This window comes from Ranitomeya imitator, chromosome 6 (assembly GCF_032444005.1).
Source record: "Ranitomeya imitator isolate aRanImi1 chromosome 6, aRanImi1.pri, whole genome shotgun sequence".
NCBI classification, from domain to species: Eukaryota; Metazoa; Chordata; class Amphibia; order Anura; family Dendrobatidae; genus Ranitomeya; species Ranitomeya imitator.
In genome coordinates this window covers 425,107,461-425,124,763 of record NC_091287.1, presented here as the reverse complement: position 1 = coordinate 425,124,763, position 17,303 = coordinate 425,107,461, and the positions used below count along the sequence as shown (strand labels likewise).

At 42.0% G+C, this 17,303-nt stretch overlaps 1 protein-coding gene across 3 annotated transcripts in view; it reads left to right on the top strand.

Annotated features, from left to right (window-relative positions):
• ST18 (ST18 C2H2C-type zinc finger transcription factor) overlaps window positions 1-17,303 on the top strand; it is a 524,976-nt gene that overhangs the window by 264,011 nt on the left and 243,662 nt on the right. For all 3 annotated transcript variants that reach the window (XM_069731333.1, XM_069731332.1, XM_069731331.1), the window contains exon 5: window positions 15,069-15,259. In XM_069731333.1, the coding sequence (XP_069587434.1) occupies window positions 15,069-15,259 (191 nt within the window). The remainder of the gene's footprint in view (window positions 1-15,068; window positions 15,260-17,303) is intronic.

The window sequence follows — 17,303 nt, the reverse complement described above, 5'->3', positions numbered from 1 at the left end:
ACCCCATCTTGAGTGAAAAAAAAGAAATGTAGTAATTTTTGCAAAATTATTTAAAAAAATAGTGAAATATCATATGGTCATAAGTATGCAGACCCTTTGCTCAGTATTGAGTAGAAGCAACTTTTGAGCTAGTATAGCCATGAGTCGTCTTGGGAGTGATGCAACAAGTATTTCACACCTGGATTTGGGGATCCTCTGCTTTTCTTCCTTGCAGATCCTCTCCAGTTCCATCAGGTTGGATGGTGAACGTTGGGGGACAGCCATTTTTAGGTCTCTCCAGAGATGCTAAATTGGGTTTAGCTCAGGGCTCTGGCTAGGCCAGTCATTAATGGTCACAAAGTTGTTATTTTAGCTGTGTGCTTAGGGTCATTGTCTTGTTGGAAGGTGAACCTTCAGCCAAGTCTGAGGTCCAGAGCACTCTGGAAGAGGTTTTCATCTAGGATAAATCTGTACTTGGCCACATTCATGTTTCTTTCAATGACAACCAGTCGTCCTGCCCCTGAAGCTGGAAAACACCCCCATAGCACGATGCTGCCACCACCACGTTTCACTGTTGGGATTGTATTTGGCAGGTGATGAGCAGTGCCTGGTTTTATCCACACATAGTGCTTAGAATTATCACCAAAAAGTTCTATCTTCGTCTCATCAGACCAGAGAATCTTATTTCTCAAAGTCTTGGAGTCCTTCATGTGTTTTTCAGCAAACTATATGCGGCTTTCATATGTCTAGCACTGAGGAAAGGCTTCCGTCCGGCCACTCTGCCATAAAGACCTGACTGGTGGAGGGCTGCAGTGATTGTTGACTTTGTGGAATTTTCTCCCATCTCCCTATTGCATCTCTGGAGCTCAGCCACAGTGATCTTGGAGTTCTTCTTTACCTCTCTCACCAAGGCTCTTCTCCCACGATTGCTCAGTTTGGGTGGATGGCTAGGTCTAGGAAGACTTTTGGTGGTTCCAACCTTCTTCCATTTAAGGATTATGGAGGCCACTGTGCTCTTAGGAACCTTGCACACTGCAGAAATTCTGTTGTAACCTTGACCAGATCTGTGCCTTGCCACAATTCTGTCTCTGAGCTCCTTGGCCAGTTCCTTTGACCTCATGATTGTCATTTGGTCTGACATGCACTGTGAGCTGTGAGGTTTTATATAGACAGGTGTGTGCCTTTCCAAATCAAGTCCTATCAGTTTAATTAAACACAGCTGAACTCCAATGAAGGAGTAGAACCATCTCAAGGAGGATCACAAGGAAATGGACAGCATGTGACTTGAATATGTGTGTCTGAGCAGAGGGTGTGAATACTTATGACCATGTGATATTTCAGTTTTTCTTTTTTATTAGATTTGCAAAAATTCTACATTTCTGTTTTTTTCAGTCAAGATGGGGTGCAGAGTGTACATTAATTAGAAAAAAATGAACTTTTTGAATTTACCAAATGGCTGCAATGAAACAAAGAGTGAAAATTTTAAAGGGGTCTGAATACTTTCCGTATCCACTATATATGTGTGTATATGTTGTTTGTTTACCTTTTTAATGTATATCTAATAAAACCAGTGTTTTTATCTTTAATCAAGGGAATTTTTTTTACTAGTGAGCACCTTATATAGCATTTCAATAATCCAACACTGTTCATGTTTGGTCATTATGTTGATAAAATCCACTAAGAGCCACCTTGTTCACTAATTTCATATTATTCTCATAGCTTTCAGTGTACTGTACACAGACAATAATATAGACAATATTTTTATTTGCACGAGAGATCAACCTTATATATATATATATTGTATATTTTCACCTTTGTTCACAATTACCATATTTTAAGGTTCTTGCCTGCTTCTGTTTCTGCTTTAACCCCTTTCTGACATCGGACGTACTATCCCGTCCATGTGGGGTGGGCCCCTATGACCATGGACGGGATAGTACGTCCAGCGCGATCGGCGGCGCTCACGGGGGGAGCGCCGCCGATCGCGGCCGGGTGTCAGCTGCCTATCGCAGCTGACATCCGGCACTATGTGCCAGGAGCGGTCACGGACCGCCCCCGGCACATTAACCCCTGGCACACCGCGATCAAAGATGATCGCGATGTGTCGGCGGTGCAGGGAAGCATCGCGCAGGGAGGGGGCTCCCTGCGGGCTTCCCTGAGCCCCCCGCAGCAGGGTCTTACCTCCCTCCCTCCCTGCTCGAGCCCCGGATCCAAGATGGCCGCGGATCCGGGTCCTGCAGGGAGGGAGGTGGCTTCACAGAGCCTGCTTAGAGCAGGCACTGTGAAGGCTGCAGCGCTGCATGTCAGATCAGTGATCTGACAGAGTGCTGTGCAAACTGTCAGATCACTGATCTGTGATGTCCCCCCCTGGGACAAAGTAAAAAAGTAAAAAAAAAATTTTCAAATGTGTAAACAAAAATAAAAAAAAATATTCCAAAATAATGAAAAAAAAAAAAAATATTAATCCCATAAATACATTTATTTATCTAAATAAAAAAAAAAAACAATAAAAGTACACATATTTAGTATCGCCGCGTCCGTAACGGCCCGACCTATAAAACTGGCCCACTAGTTAACCCCTTCAGTAAACACCGTAAGAAAAAAAAAAAAACCGAGGCAAAAAACAACGCATTATTATCATACCGCCGAACAAAAAGTGGAATAACACGCGATCAAAAAGACAGATATAAATAATCATGGTACCGCTGAAAGCGTCATCTTGTCCCGCAAAAAATGAGCCGCCATACAGCATCATCAGCAAAAAAAAAAAAAAGTTATAGTCCTGAGAATAAAGTGATGCCAAAATAATTATTTTTTCTATAAAATAGTTTTTATCGTATAAAAGCGCCAAAACATAAAAAAATAATATAAATGAGGTGTCGCTGTAATCTTACTGACCCGAAGAATAAAACTGCTTTATCAATTTTACCAAACGCGGAACGGTATAAACGCCTCCCCCAAAAGAAATTCATGAATAGCTGGTTTTTGGTCATTCTGCCTCACAAAAATCGGAATAAAAAGCGATCAAAAAATGTCACGTGCCCGAAAATGTTACCAATAAAAACGTCAACTCGTCCCGCAAAAAACAAGACCTCACATGACTCTGTGGACCAAAATATAGAAAAATTATAGCTCCCAAAATGTGGTAACGCAAAAAATATTTTTTGCAATAAAAAGCGTCTTTCAGTGTGTGACGGCTGCCAATCAAAAAAATCCGCTAAAAAACCCGCTATAAAAGTAAATCAAACCCCCCTTCATCACCCCCTTAGTTAGGGAAAAATTAAAAAAATGTATTTATTTCCATTTTCCCATTAGGGCTAGGGTTAGAGTTAGGGCTAGGGCTAGGGCTAGGGTTAGGGCTAGGGTTAGGGTTAGGGCTAGGGTTAGGGTTAGGGTTAGGGCTAGGGCTAGGGTTAGGGCTAGGGTTAGGGTTAGGGCTAGGGTTAGGGTTAGGGCTAGGGTTAGGGCTAGGGCTAGGGTTAGGGTTAGGGCTCGGGTTAGGGCTAGGGTTAGGGCTAGGGTTAGGGCTAGGGTTAGGGCTAGGGCTACAGTTTGGGTTGGGGCTAAAGTTACAGTTAGGGTTTAGATTACATTTACGGTTGGGAATAGGGTTGGGATTAGGGTTAGGGGTGTGTCTGGGTTAGAGGTGTGGTTAGGGTTACTGTTGGGATTAGGGTTAGGGATGTGTTTGGATTAGGGTTTCAGTTATAATTGTGCCTAAACAGTGGAAACCCCACATCAGGGGCTCTCCAAACGCGACATGGCGTTCGATCTCAATTCCAGCCAATTCTGCGTTGAAAAAGTAAAACAGTGCTTCTTCCCTTCCGAGCTCTCCCGTGTGCCCAAACAGGGGTTTACCCCAACATATGGGGTATCAGCGTACTCAGGACAAATAGGACAACAACTTTTGGGGTCCAATTTCTCCTGTTACCCTTGGGAAAATACAAAACTCGGGGCTAAAACATATTTTTTGTGGGAAAAAAAAAGATTTTTTATTTTCACGGCTCTGCGTTATAAACTGTAGTGAAACACTTGGGGGTTCAAAGTTCTCACAACACATCTAGATTAGTTCCCTGGGGGGTCTAGTTTCCAATATGAGGTCACTTGTGGGGGGTTTCTACTGTTTAGGTACATTAGGGGTTCTGCAAACGCAATGTGACGTCTGCAGACCATTCCATCTAAGTCTGCATTCCAAATGGCGCTCCTTCCCTTCCGAGCTCTGCCATGCGCTCAAACGGTGGTTTCCCCCAACATACGGGGTATCAGAGTACTCAGGACAAATTGGACAACAACGTTAGGGGTCGAATTTCTCCTCTTACCCTCGGGAAAATACAAAACTGGGGGCTAAAAAATAATTTTGGGGGGAAAGATTTTTTTTTTTAATTTTCACGGCTCTGCGTTACAAACTGTAGTGAAACACTTGGGGGTTCAAAGCTATCACAACACATCTAGATGAGTTCCTTAGGGGGTCTAGTTTCCAAAATGGTGTCACTTGTGGGGGGTTTCTACTGTTTAGGTACATTAGGGGTTCTGCAAACGCAATGTGACACCTGCAGACCATTCCATCTAAGTCTGCATTCAAATGGCACTCCTTCCCTTCTGAGCCCTCCCATGTGCCCAAACAGTGGTTCCCCCCACATATGGTGTATCATCGCACTCAGGACAAATTGGGCAACAAATTTTGGGGTCCAATTTCTCCTGTTACCCTCAGGAAAATACAAAAATGGGGGCTAAAAAAATAATTTTTATGGGAAAAAAATTTTGTTTTATTTTTACGGCTCTGCATTATAAACTTCTGTGAAGCACTTGGTGGGTCAAAGTGCTCACCACACCTCTAGATAAGTTCCTTAGGGGGTCTACTTTCCAAAATGGTGTCATTTGTGGGGGGTTTCAATGTTTAGGCACATCAGTGGCTCTTCAAACACAACATGGCGTTCTATCTCAATTCGTGTGAATTTTGCTTTGAAAAGTCAAACGGCGCTCCTTCCCTTCCGAGCTCTCCCATCCGCCCAAACAGTGGTTTACCCCCACATATGGGGTATCAGCGTACTCAGGACAAATTGTACAACAACTTTTGGGGTCCAATTTCTTCTCTTACCCTTGGGAAAATAAAAAATTGGGGGCGAAAAGATAATTTTTGTGAAAAAATATGATTTTTTATTTTTACGGTTCTACATTATAAACTTCTGTGAAGCACTTGGTGGGTCAAAGTGCTCACCACACCTCTAGATAAGTTCCTTAGGGGGTCTACTTTCCAAAATGGTGTCACTTGTGGGGGGTTTCAATGTTTAGCCACATCAGGGGCTCTCCAAACGAAACATGGCGTCCCATCTCAATTCCAGTCAATTTTGCATTGAAAAGTCAAATGGCACTCCTTCGCTTCCGAGCTCTGCCATGCGCCCAAACAGTGGTTTACCCCCACATGTGGGGTATTGGTATACTCAGGACAAATTGTACAACAATGTTTGGGGTCCATTTTCTCCTGTTACCCTTGGTAAAATAAAACAAATTGGAGCTGAATTAAATTTTTTGTGAAAAAAAGTTAAATGTTCATTTTTATTTAAACATTCAAAAAATTCCTGTGAAGCACCAGAAGGGTTAATAAACTTCTTGAATATGGTTTTGAGCACCTTGAGGGGTGTAGTTTTTAGAATGGTGTCACACTTGGGTATTTTCTATCATATAGACCCCTCAAAATGACTTCAAATGAGATGTGGTCCCTAAAATAAAATGGTGTTGTAGAAATGAGAAATTGCTGGTCAACTTTTAACCCTTATAACTCCCTAACAAAAAAAAAATTTGGTTCCAAAATTGTGCTGATGTAAAGTAGACATGTGGGAAATGTTACTTATTAAGTATTTTTTGTGACATATCTCTGTGATTTAATTGCATAAAAATTAAAAGTTGGAAAATTGCGAAATTTCCGTTTTTTTCACAAATAAACGCAGGTACTATCAAAGAATTTTTACCATTGTCATGAAGTACAATATGTCACGAGAAAACAATGTCAGAATCACCAGGATCCATTGAAGCGTTCCAGAGTTATAACCTCATAAAGGGACAGTGGTCAGAATTGTAAAAATTGGCCCGGTCATTAACGTGCAAACCACCCTTGGGGGTAAAGGGGTTAATGTAGCCCTTAAATTATTTATGAAAGAAACTTGAAAGAGTAATTCTGTTTAATTTGTTATGGTTTAACATTTAAAAGATAGCTCATAAGAACTGTATAAATATAAAGTATTTATAAAACACAATGTACATTTAGCAAACGGGTACATATTTGTTGAGAAGGCTACAGTGTGTGTCTGACCTAGTCTTTAAGGACTTAGTTGCATATTCTCTGTGGATTTGGATTCCATAACTACCCAATGGAGGATTAACAGATAAACATGGGCATTTATTGTGTAAAAACAATATTTATAGCACTAAGCCATAAATATAGTATTAAAACGGTGTATTTAAATTTAAGAAATACATCTGCTCAGAATAATACATCTGCCCCATAAGCTGTGCTGACGTTTACCAATACAAATGGCATTTCCAATCGTTAATTCATAAATGACTGGGCAATGCAAGATGTTGGATTTATCCACGTTCTTTTTATGTGGGATAAAATTCAATTATGGTTATACTAGATGGTGGCCCGATTCTAATGCATCGGGTATTCTAGAATATGCATGTCAGCGTAGTATATTGCCCAGCCACGTAGTATATTGCCCAGCCACATAGTATATTGCCCAGTCACATAGTATATTGCCCAGCCACGTAGTATATTGCCCAGTGACGTAGTATATAGCACAGAGCCACGTAGTATATTGCACAGCCACGTAGTATATTGCCCAGTCACATAGTATACTGCCCAGTGATGTAATATATTGCCCAGCCATGTAGTATATTGCCCAGTCATGTAGTATATTGCCCAGCCACGTAGTATACAGCACAGACACGTAGTATACAGCACAGTCACGTAGTATATTGCCCAGTCACGTAGTATACAGCACAGAGCCACGCAGTATATTGCCCAGCCACGTAGTATACAGCACAGACACGTAGTATATTGCCCAGCCACATAGTATATTGCCCAGTCACGTAGTATACAGCACAGAGCCACGCAGTATATTGCCCAGCCACGTAGTATACAGCACAGACACGTAGTAGATTGCCCAGCCACATAGTATATTGCCCAGTCATGTAGTATACAGCACAGAGCCATGCAGTATATTGCCCAGCCACGTAGTATACAGCACAGACACGTAGTATATTGCCCAGTCTTGTAGTATATTGCCCAGCCACATAGTATATTACCCAGTTACGTAGTATATTGCCCAGTTGCGTAGTATACTGGCCAACCACATAGTATATTGCCCAGTCACATAGTATACAGCACAGAAACGTATTATATTGCCCTGCCACATAGTATACAGCACAGAGCCACGTAGTATATTGCACAGTCACGTAGTTTACTGCCCAGTCACGTAGTATATTACCCAGTTACGTAGTATATTGCCCAGCCACGTAGTATATTGCCCAGTTACGTAGTATATTGCCCAGTTACATAGTATACTGGCCAACCACATAGTATATTGCCCAGTCACATAGTATACTGGCCAACCACATAGTACATTGCCCAGCCACATAGTATACAGCACAGAGCCACGTAGTATATTGCCCAGCCACGTAGTATATTGCCCAGTTACGTAGTATATTGCCCAGTTACATAGTATACTGGCCAACCACATAGTATATTGCCCAGTTACATAGTATACTGGCCAACCACATAGTACATTGCCCAGCCACATAGTATACAGCACAGAGCCACGTAGTATATTGCACAGACACGTAGTATACTGCCCAGTCACGTAGTATACTGCCCAGTTACGTAGTATATTGCCCAGCCACATAGTATACAGCACAGAGCCACGTAGTATATTGCACAGACACGTAGTATACTGCCCAGTCACGTAGCATATTGCCCAGTTACGTAGTATATTGCCCAGTCACATAGTATACAGCACAGACACATAGTATATTGCCCAGCCACGTAGTATGTTGCCCAGCTACGTAGTATATTGCCCAGCCTCATAGTATATTGCCCAGCCACATAGTATATTGCCCAGCCACATAGTATACAGCACAGAGCCACATAGTATACAGCACAGACACGTAGTATATTGCCCAGTCACGTAGTATATTGCCCAGTTACGTAGTATATTGCCCAGCCACATAGTATATTGCCCAGTCACATAGTATACAGCACAGACACATAGTATATTGCCCAGCCACGTAGTATGTTGCCCAGCTACGTAGTATATTGCCCAGCCACATAGTATATTGCCTAGCCACATAGTATATTGCCCAGCCACATAGTATACAGCACAGAGCCACGTAGTATACAGCACAGACACGTAGTATACTGCCCAGTCACGTAGTATATTGGCCAGTCACATAGTATGCACCATATCCCTGTTAAAAAAAAGAATTAAAATAAAAAATAGTTACATACTCACCATCTGGAGCCTCCGGATCGAAGCGGCCAGTTACCGACACTCCTCGTGCTTTCTGGTCTGAAGAGTGCATTGCGGTGTCGCAAGATCATGACATAGTTGTCTCGCGAGACCGCACGTCATCATCTCGCGAGACCGCAATGCATGGAGCGGTCACCGGGGCGTCGCGAGGACATCGGTAACCGGCTGCTTCGATCCAGAGGCTCCAGATGGTGAGTATGTAACTATTTTTTATTTTTTTATTATTTTTAACATTAAAGAGAATACGTCACTAGGCTTTTCCTATCCCATCTGAGAGCAGCACAATATAGAGGCAGATAAACCAATTCCAGTGATGTGTTACTTATTGGGCTGCTTGCTTGATGCTTGATGTTTTATCTGCTGCAGATCTACCAGTTCTCTGATTTCTGCTCTTTATATACAGTCATGGCCAAAAGTATTGACACCCCTGCAATTCTGTCAGATAATACTCAGTTTCTTCTGAAAATTATTGCAAACACAAATTATTTGGTATTATTATCTTCATTTAATTTGTCTTAAATGAAAAAACACAAAAAGAATTGTCCTAAAGCCAAATTGGATATAATTCCACACCAAACATAAAAAAGGGGGTGGACAAAAGTATTGGCACTGTTGGAAAAATCATGTGATGCTTCTCTAATTTGTGTAATTAACAGCACCTGTAACTTACCTGTGGCATCTAACAGGTGTTGGCAATAACTAAATCACACTTGCAGCCAGATGACATGGATTAAAGTTGACTCAACCTCTGTCCTGTGTCCTTGTGTGTACCACATTGAGCATGGAGAAAAGAAAGACCAAAGAACTGTCTGAGGACTTGAGAAACCAAATTGGGAGGAAGCATGAGCAATCTCAAGGCTACAAGTCCATCTCCAAAGACCTGAATGTTCCTGTGTCTACCGTGCACAGTGTCATCAAGCAGTTTAAAGCCCATGGCACTGTGGCTAACCTCCCTAGATGTGGACGGAAAAGAAAAATTGACAAGAAATTTCAACGCAAGATTGTGCCGATGTTGGATAAAGAACCTCGACTAACATGCAAACAAGTTCAAGCTGCCCTGCAGTCCGAGGGTACAACAGTGTCAACCTGTACCATCCGTCGGCGTCTGAATGAAAAGGGACTGTATGGTAGGAGACCCAGGAAGACCCCACTTCTTACCCCGAGACATAAAAAAGCCAGGCTTTTGCCAAAACTTACTTGAAAAGCCTAAAACCTTTTGGAAGAATGTTCTCTGGTCAGATGAGACAAAAGTAGAGCTTTTTGGGCAAAGGCATCAACATAGAGTTTACAGGAGAAAAAAAGAGGCATTCAAAGAAAAGAACACGGTCCCTACAGTCAAACATGGCGGAGGTTCCCTGATGTTTTGGGGTTGCTTTGCTGCCTCTAGCACTGGACTGCTTGACCGTGTGTATGGCATTATGAAGTCTGAAGACTACCAACAAATTTTGCAGCATAATGTAGGGCCCAGTGTGAGAAAGCTGGGTCTCCCTCAGAGGTCATGGGTCTTCCAGCAGGACAATGACCCAAAACACACTTCAAAAAGCACTAGAAAATGGTTTAAGAGAAAGCACTGGAGACTTCTAAGGTGGCCAGCAATGAGTCCAGACCTGAATCCATAGAACACCTGTGGAGAGATCTAAGAATGGCAGTTTGGAGAAGGCACCCTTCAAATATCAGGGACCTGGAGCAGTTTGCCAAAGAAGAATGGTCTAAAATTCCAGCAGAGCATTGTAAGAAACTCATTCATGGTCACCGGAAGCGGTTGGTCGCAGTTATTTTGGCTAAAGGTTGTGCAACCAAGTATTAGGCTGAGGGTGCCAATACTTTTGTCTGGTCCATTTTTGGAATTTTGTGTGAAATGATCAATGTTTTGCTTTTTGCTTCATTCTCTTTTGTGTTTTTTCATTTAAGACAAATTAAATGAAGATAATAATACCAAATAATGTGTGTTTGCAATCATTTTCAGGAAGAAACTGAGTATTATCTGACAGAATTGCAGGGGTGTCAATACTTTTGGCCATGACTGTAACCCTATCCCCATCACTAATTGGCTATTTTCTGCCCATGTAGTGTATACAGAATCAATCAGCGGTGGGTGTGGAGTTATTCAGAGCTCATGAATATTCTTGAGCACCCGACAGTAGTCTTACTAGTCCTCTAGTGAAAACAAATGATATAACAGTAATTTTATTAAAATACTCAAAGCAGCCCAGCAAGTGACACATCGCTGGAATTAGGATGTATATCTCCATATTATGCTGCTCGCAGATCACGTGGCAAAAAGATGGTGACAGATTCTCTTAACATGATAATTTTACAGGTTTTTTTGATAATTTTTGGGGTTAACTGATTAAAAATATCTATTAATAAACACATATTATATAATGCATACATTACTATAAAAACACAAAAAATACTGAACCACACCAAAAGTTAACGGAAATAATATGTCGGGATACACGTGCAAAAAATCATAATCTACAGGCTGATATTAACATAGACCAAGCTTCAGCGAGCACAGAGGCCTTTTAATACTGTGACAGAGTCACTGGTAATGTAATAGAGAGGAGATATGTTTCACTATGCCTAATGGCGTCAGTGATATAAGATCCAGAGTGCTATTTCCTCCAGCACAGTAAGTGTTGCGAGGGTTAAGTTAACATATGTTATGGGTTGGTTTTTAGGGGGATATTCATAGAGCGGGTGAGAGAGTGTCCCCTATATCTCCAGCTACAGAGCTAGCCCTTCTATGTGCTGGCAGGACCTTGGTGAGGTCACAGTCATGCGATCAGTCACATGGTTGAGGAGTCACATGGTCTGAGCTAAAATATAGAAAGGAAAGAGCATTTCAGTGTTCAGTGGGAATGTGAGCGTGAGGAACCCCGCATATCGAAGGACTGTGTTTATTCTTCCAGCATTTTGTTTTATTTCCTGCTTTGCCCAGAAGGCTGTGTTTTGCCCAGAAGGCTGTATTTTCTTTACTACACCTTGGTTTATGCTGCCTACAATAAACCCAAGGAAGTTCTTAAAACCGCAGTGCACTCGTGTCTACCTCCATCTGCAGCCAAGTGAGCTGCTCTACTACAATACATATAGTTGCCTTAGCTACATGTTGGCAAGTTTAAGTCAGCTGCACCTACCTAATCATGCTCGTGGTTACGATTTTTCAACCAAACGTGTTGTTGGTCCTTTTAAACACATACAACGGGTGAAATCAGTACTCAACAAGTCTCCAATTTTCTAAGTAAATATATTTCTAAAGGTGCTACTGACATGAAATTCTCCCCAGATGTCAGTAACAACTCATCCAATCCACACAGGAAAAGAAATCAAACCATAGATGTCCATAAATTAAGTTATGTGTAATAAATAGAAATCACACAGGGAAAAATGTTGAACATGCTTACTGAAATTTAATTAATATTTTGAACAAAAGCCTTTGTTGGTGATTAGAGATGAACGAACTTGTTCAGAAAACATTTGCCAATCTCAAATTCTGATTGAATATAGCTCATTCGGATTCATGTTTGGATTCCCGAGCATTTTTTCTAAAAATTGACCAGAGTTCAGTAAATCACTGAGTTCACTAAGGACTCTTTCAGACATCAGTGTCTCTGGTAGCAACATTGACCGCAAAACGTCTCGCACACATGAACACTGATGACACACACATGACATCCCACTGTTTCTCAGAGCTAGTAGCTGAAGTGAAGACAGCTCACATCACGGCCCCCTGTTCGTGCTGGGGACAATGTTGAGAGTTGTATTCAATTGATAACAGTGAGATCTGAGAATATTCTTCAGCCGGCTGCTCTATAAATAAATAATAATTAGCGAATATACTCGTTACTCGAGATTTCCCGAGCAAGCTCGGGTGACCTCCGACTATTTTTTAGTGCTCAGAGATTTAGTTTTCCTCACCTCAGCTGTATGATTTACATCTGTTAGCCAGCTTGATTACATGTGGGGATTCCCTAGCAACCCGGCAACCCCCACATGTACTTATGCTGGCTAACAGATGTAAATCATTCCACTGCGGCGATGAAAACTAAATCTCCGAGCATTAAAAGATACTCGGAGGTCACCCTAGCGTAACGAGTATATTCGCTCATCACTAGTAATAATACAAAAATGACGTGGGGTTCTCCTGTATGTTTGATAACCATCCAAGCAAAACTGACAGATGCGGGCTGCAACTGTCAGCTTCAGCAAGGCTGACTATCAAGAATAGAGGCATCTCCACACCGTATTTTTTAATCATTTAAGTAGATAATTGAAAAATACAGCATGGGGTCCTCCCATTTTTGACAAGCAGCCAAGCTAATGCAGACAGCTGGGGCTGATATTCCCAGACTGGTAAGGGGCCATGGATATTGGCCCTCCCCATCCTAAAAATAGCAGCCCACAGCCGCCCCAGAAAAGTCGCATCTATTCGATGCACCAATTCTGTCCCTTTGCCCTGCTCTTCCCACTTGCCCTGTGACGGTGGCAAGTGAGGTTCATATTTGTGGGGTGATGTCACCTTTGTATTGTCTGGAGACATCAAGCCCATGGGTTACTACGGGAGATGCGTCTATAAGATGCCTCTCCATTACTAATCCTGTAGTTATATTGTAAATAAACACACAGCCAGAATAAAGTCCTTTAATTGATGACACGGACTTCTTTAATAAATCTAAATTAACCCATACTTATGTCATCACCCAGTCCAGAAAAGCCATGGTCTTCTGTAACAGAATTAAAATAATAAACCACAATATTCCTTACTAGTCAGTGGAGAAGATAATAATCAATTTATCCCGTGATGGGTCTACGTCTGCTACATCTAGATGGCAGGTAGCCTTGTTGCATGATGCAACTATACAGCCTTCCATCCAGAAGAGACACTGAGCAGAGTGTTCTACCACTGCTCAGTCTCTCGTGGTGAACTCCTATGACCAGACTGATATCACCGTGAGCGTGAGAAAGTTCTCACGCTAGCGGTGCTGTCAGAAAGGTCCTGTTCACAGCCAATGAACTCAGTACAACTCACTGACATCAGCATCAGTGCTTTGTGGAAGTTGTAACAGCACTCGCGCTGACATCAGTGAGTTGAAAAGAATTAATTGGCTGTGGAATACCAGGACCTTTCTAACAATTCCTCCTCATAGACCTGTTCACTGATTTTGACACAGTCGACCACTCTATCCTATTATAATTTCTCTCTTCCCTTAGTATCACAGAGATTGCCCTCTCCTGGATATCCTCATACCTCACTTGCTGCACATTTAGCATCTTCCTTTCCCATACTACCTCCTCATTCTATTCTCTCTCTGTTGGTGTCCCTCAAGACTCTGTCATGGACACTTACTCTTCTCCATGAATACCTTTGGCCTGGGACATCTCACAAAGACACATGGCTTCCAGTACCATCTGTATGCTGATGATACTCAAACCTACCAATCTGGAACAGATGGCACTTCTCTGCAGACCAGAATTCCAGAATTTTTCTCAGCCATATCCTTCTCTTTCTCATCATGCTTTCTTAAACTCAATGTAAACAAATCCAATGCATTCATCATCTCCCACCTCAAATATTGCAATAGCCTTCTCGGTGGCTTCCTGGCTAAGATCATCACACCATTTCACAAAGTCATTAACCCTGCTGGCAAATTAGTCCACCTCTCCCCTCGGTACTACTCAGCCTCTGTCCTCTGTCAATCTCTTCACTGGCTTCAAATTCCAAAGCAAATCCAATTTAAATTAAGTGTGTTAGGGTACCGTCACACAGTGGCATTTTGATCGCTACGACGGCACGATTTGTGACGTTCGAGCGATATATCCGTGACGTTCCAGCGATCTCGCTGTGTCTGACACGCTCCTGCGATCAGGGACCCCGCTGAGAATCGTACGTCGTAGCAGATTGTTTGAAACTTTCTTTCGTCGTCTAGTGTCCCGCTGTGGCGGCATGATCGCATGGTGTAACAAAGGTGTGCACGATATTGTATACGATGTGCGCATAGTAACCAACGGCTTCTACATCGCACATACGTCATTAAATTATCGCTCCAGCGTCGTACATTGCAAAGTGTGACAGCAGTCTACGACGCTGGAGCGATATTGTTAAGACGCTGGAGCGTCACGAATCGTGCCGTCGTAGCGATCAAAATGCCACTGTGTGACGGTACCCTTAGGTGTATATGCTATATGCAATTAAAGTAAGTGGGTAAGGTGTATATGCTTAGCATACATTTGTCCCTAATTGTAATTGCGACAGGATGGAAATATACAAATGTATTAATTCCGTCACTCTACATCCAGCTTTCAAAATAAAACAGTTTCATATCCTGTGTGTTCTTGGCTCAGAGTTGAATATCATAGATTAACATGTTCTTATTTAGAATTGAGTATTTAGTTAACAACCAAGCATTATTTAATATGCAGTGTGCTAGAGGCAGAAGTAAATATCTCTGCACAACAAATGTAAGTGTGAAATAAACAGAAAAAGTACATAGATTACAAAAAAAATGCTAATTATTCAGAAAAACTTTATCAGTTGTATATCTCTCAATTTTCCCCTTACAGTGCTTACAATTGTACTATGTCAAAGAAAAGGAAACTTCAAGAACAGAGTTCTTCTGCTTCCGTCAACAAACGAAAATCACTTTTAATGAAACCCCAGCACTATAATCCTAGTGTGGAACTTGAAGAAGACAGTGAGGACAAGCCTGAGCAGATGAGCTTTAAGTTCATGAAAAAAATTTGCACCACTACAGGTATGTAATATGACAACTACAGAAAACTATCTGCTGAGGGGTTTGTTTCTACTGGACAACCATTTCTTAGCTGCTGAAGTGCCCCAGATAAATTTAAAAAAAAAATCCATACTCAACTTCTGAACCATTGATGTTCCAAAGCCAACATCACTGGAAGGGCGCCTGTCTGGGAGGTAGGTGATTTTTTAACTTTAACTGTGAAATGGACAACATCTTTAAAAATATGCTTTTAGAGTGTTTTTGTTTTGTTTGGTTTGTTTTTTTTATCTGGGGCACCTCAAAAGGTAAGAAGGAACAGTCCAGTAATAGACAACCCGTTTAAATACATGCTTTCAATGTCATAGTTCAAGTTAGAAGCTTGGGAGTCCTCAGTGGCTGTAGAGGGTTTATTGTATTTTTTATCTACTGGCTAATACAGTACAGAGACTTTTTTTCCAGTGTCATGTTCATAAAAATACATGTATCTTTACTTCTGGTTTTATTGTTGGGTGTTTCACCACTATAATTTGGATGACTTATCATTGATATAGGTCATCAATATCAGATCATTTGGGATCTGAAAACCAGCACCCATGCCAATTAGCTACTCTCAGTTCCAGAGGAAGCCAAATCTATAAGTTTTGAAACTTTAGATCAGTCTATCTACAATATCCTGTGTCTGCCATTAAAAAGATGATGCTGTGTAGCTCAGTTCCTCAGTTTACAAACAGGGATGAATTAAACACCAATCTTATATTGATGATCTATGCTGTGAATAGCTCTTCAATAACATAGTAGTGAAAAATCCCTTTAGGTTTCAGGAAGCATATCATCAGCTATTTGTTAAGTGTGAAGCAATCACTAATGAAAAATGAACAATAAGGCTATGTGCACACGTAGGAAGAGTGGTACAGAATTTTCTGCACAAAATCCGCATCTCCTAGCAGAATCCGCAGCTGCGGATTTGCCGCGGTTTATATGCGAATTTTGTGCGGTTTTTATGCGGAATTGGTGCGGATTTTGTGCGGATTTTCTGCGTTTTTTGCCACTGTGGATTTTTAACATGGAGGGGTGCAGAAACGCTGCAGATCCGCACAAAAGAAGTGACATGCACTTCTTTGAAATCCGCAGCAATTCCGCACTGGTTTTTCCGCACCATCTGCACAGCTATTTTTTTTATCCCATTGATTTACATTGTACTGTACATCACAGTGCGGATATGCAGCATTTCTGCGCGAAAATATCCGCTGCGGATCCGCGGCAAATCCGCATTGTGTGCACATAGCCTATGAAACAATGAAAATAATTATATGAACCAAGAAAGTAAGTCCTTTATTGCTTAATATATACACATTGCATAATATACATACTATCAGACACTCTTCATTATACCTACTACTGCCCCCACAACGAACAATCACACAATCATTAAAGATGCAGCTCTTACCTTAAGTATCCATGGTTACAACCACTAGCAACTAGCTATCTAACTGTGACGATATCAGCGGTCGTAACAATAGATATCTAAGGTCCTGCAATACCTGCAAACAGGGCCGCCATCAGGGCATTACTGCCCTTATTGGCATATGGGACACGGCAAGGAGGGTGGTCCAGTCCAGGCCCCCCGTCATCACCGCCCCACCCATGGACAGGATTCGGCCGTTCACTCAGAAACTGAACGTGCCTCCTTGGATGCATGTGCAGTTGCTATTTATTGCTGTACAGGACCCGCTTCCGGCACTGTAATAGGAGCTGCCAGCCAATCAGATGCCGGCAGTTGACGTCGGTGCACACGTTGTCGGTGTATGATGTCAATGTCATGTGCCATTGCATTCGCGCTTCAAATGGTTCAGGAGGAGGATACTGCTGGACCATGGCCAGGTATGGAGAAACTTTTTTATTGAAATTCCCAATATGGGGAGACATATGAGAGGGCAGGGTGGAGACATATGAGGGGTCAGGAGAGAGACATATGAGGGGGCAGGATGGAGACATGAGGAGGCAGGATGGAGACATGAGGGGGCAGGATGGAGACATATGGGGGCAGGATGGAGACATATGGGAA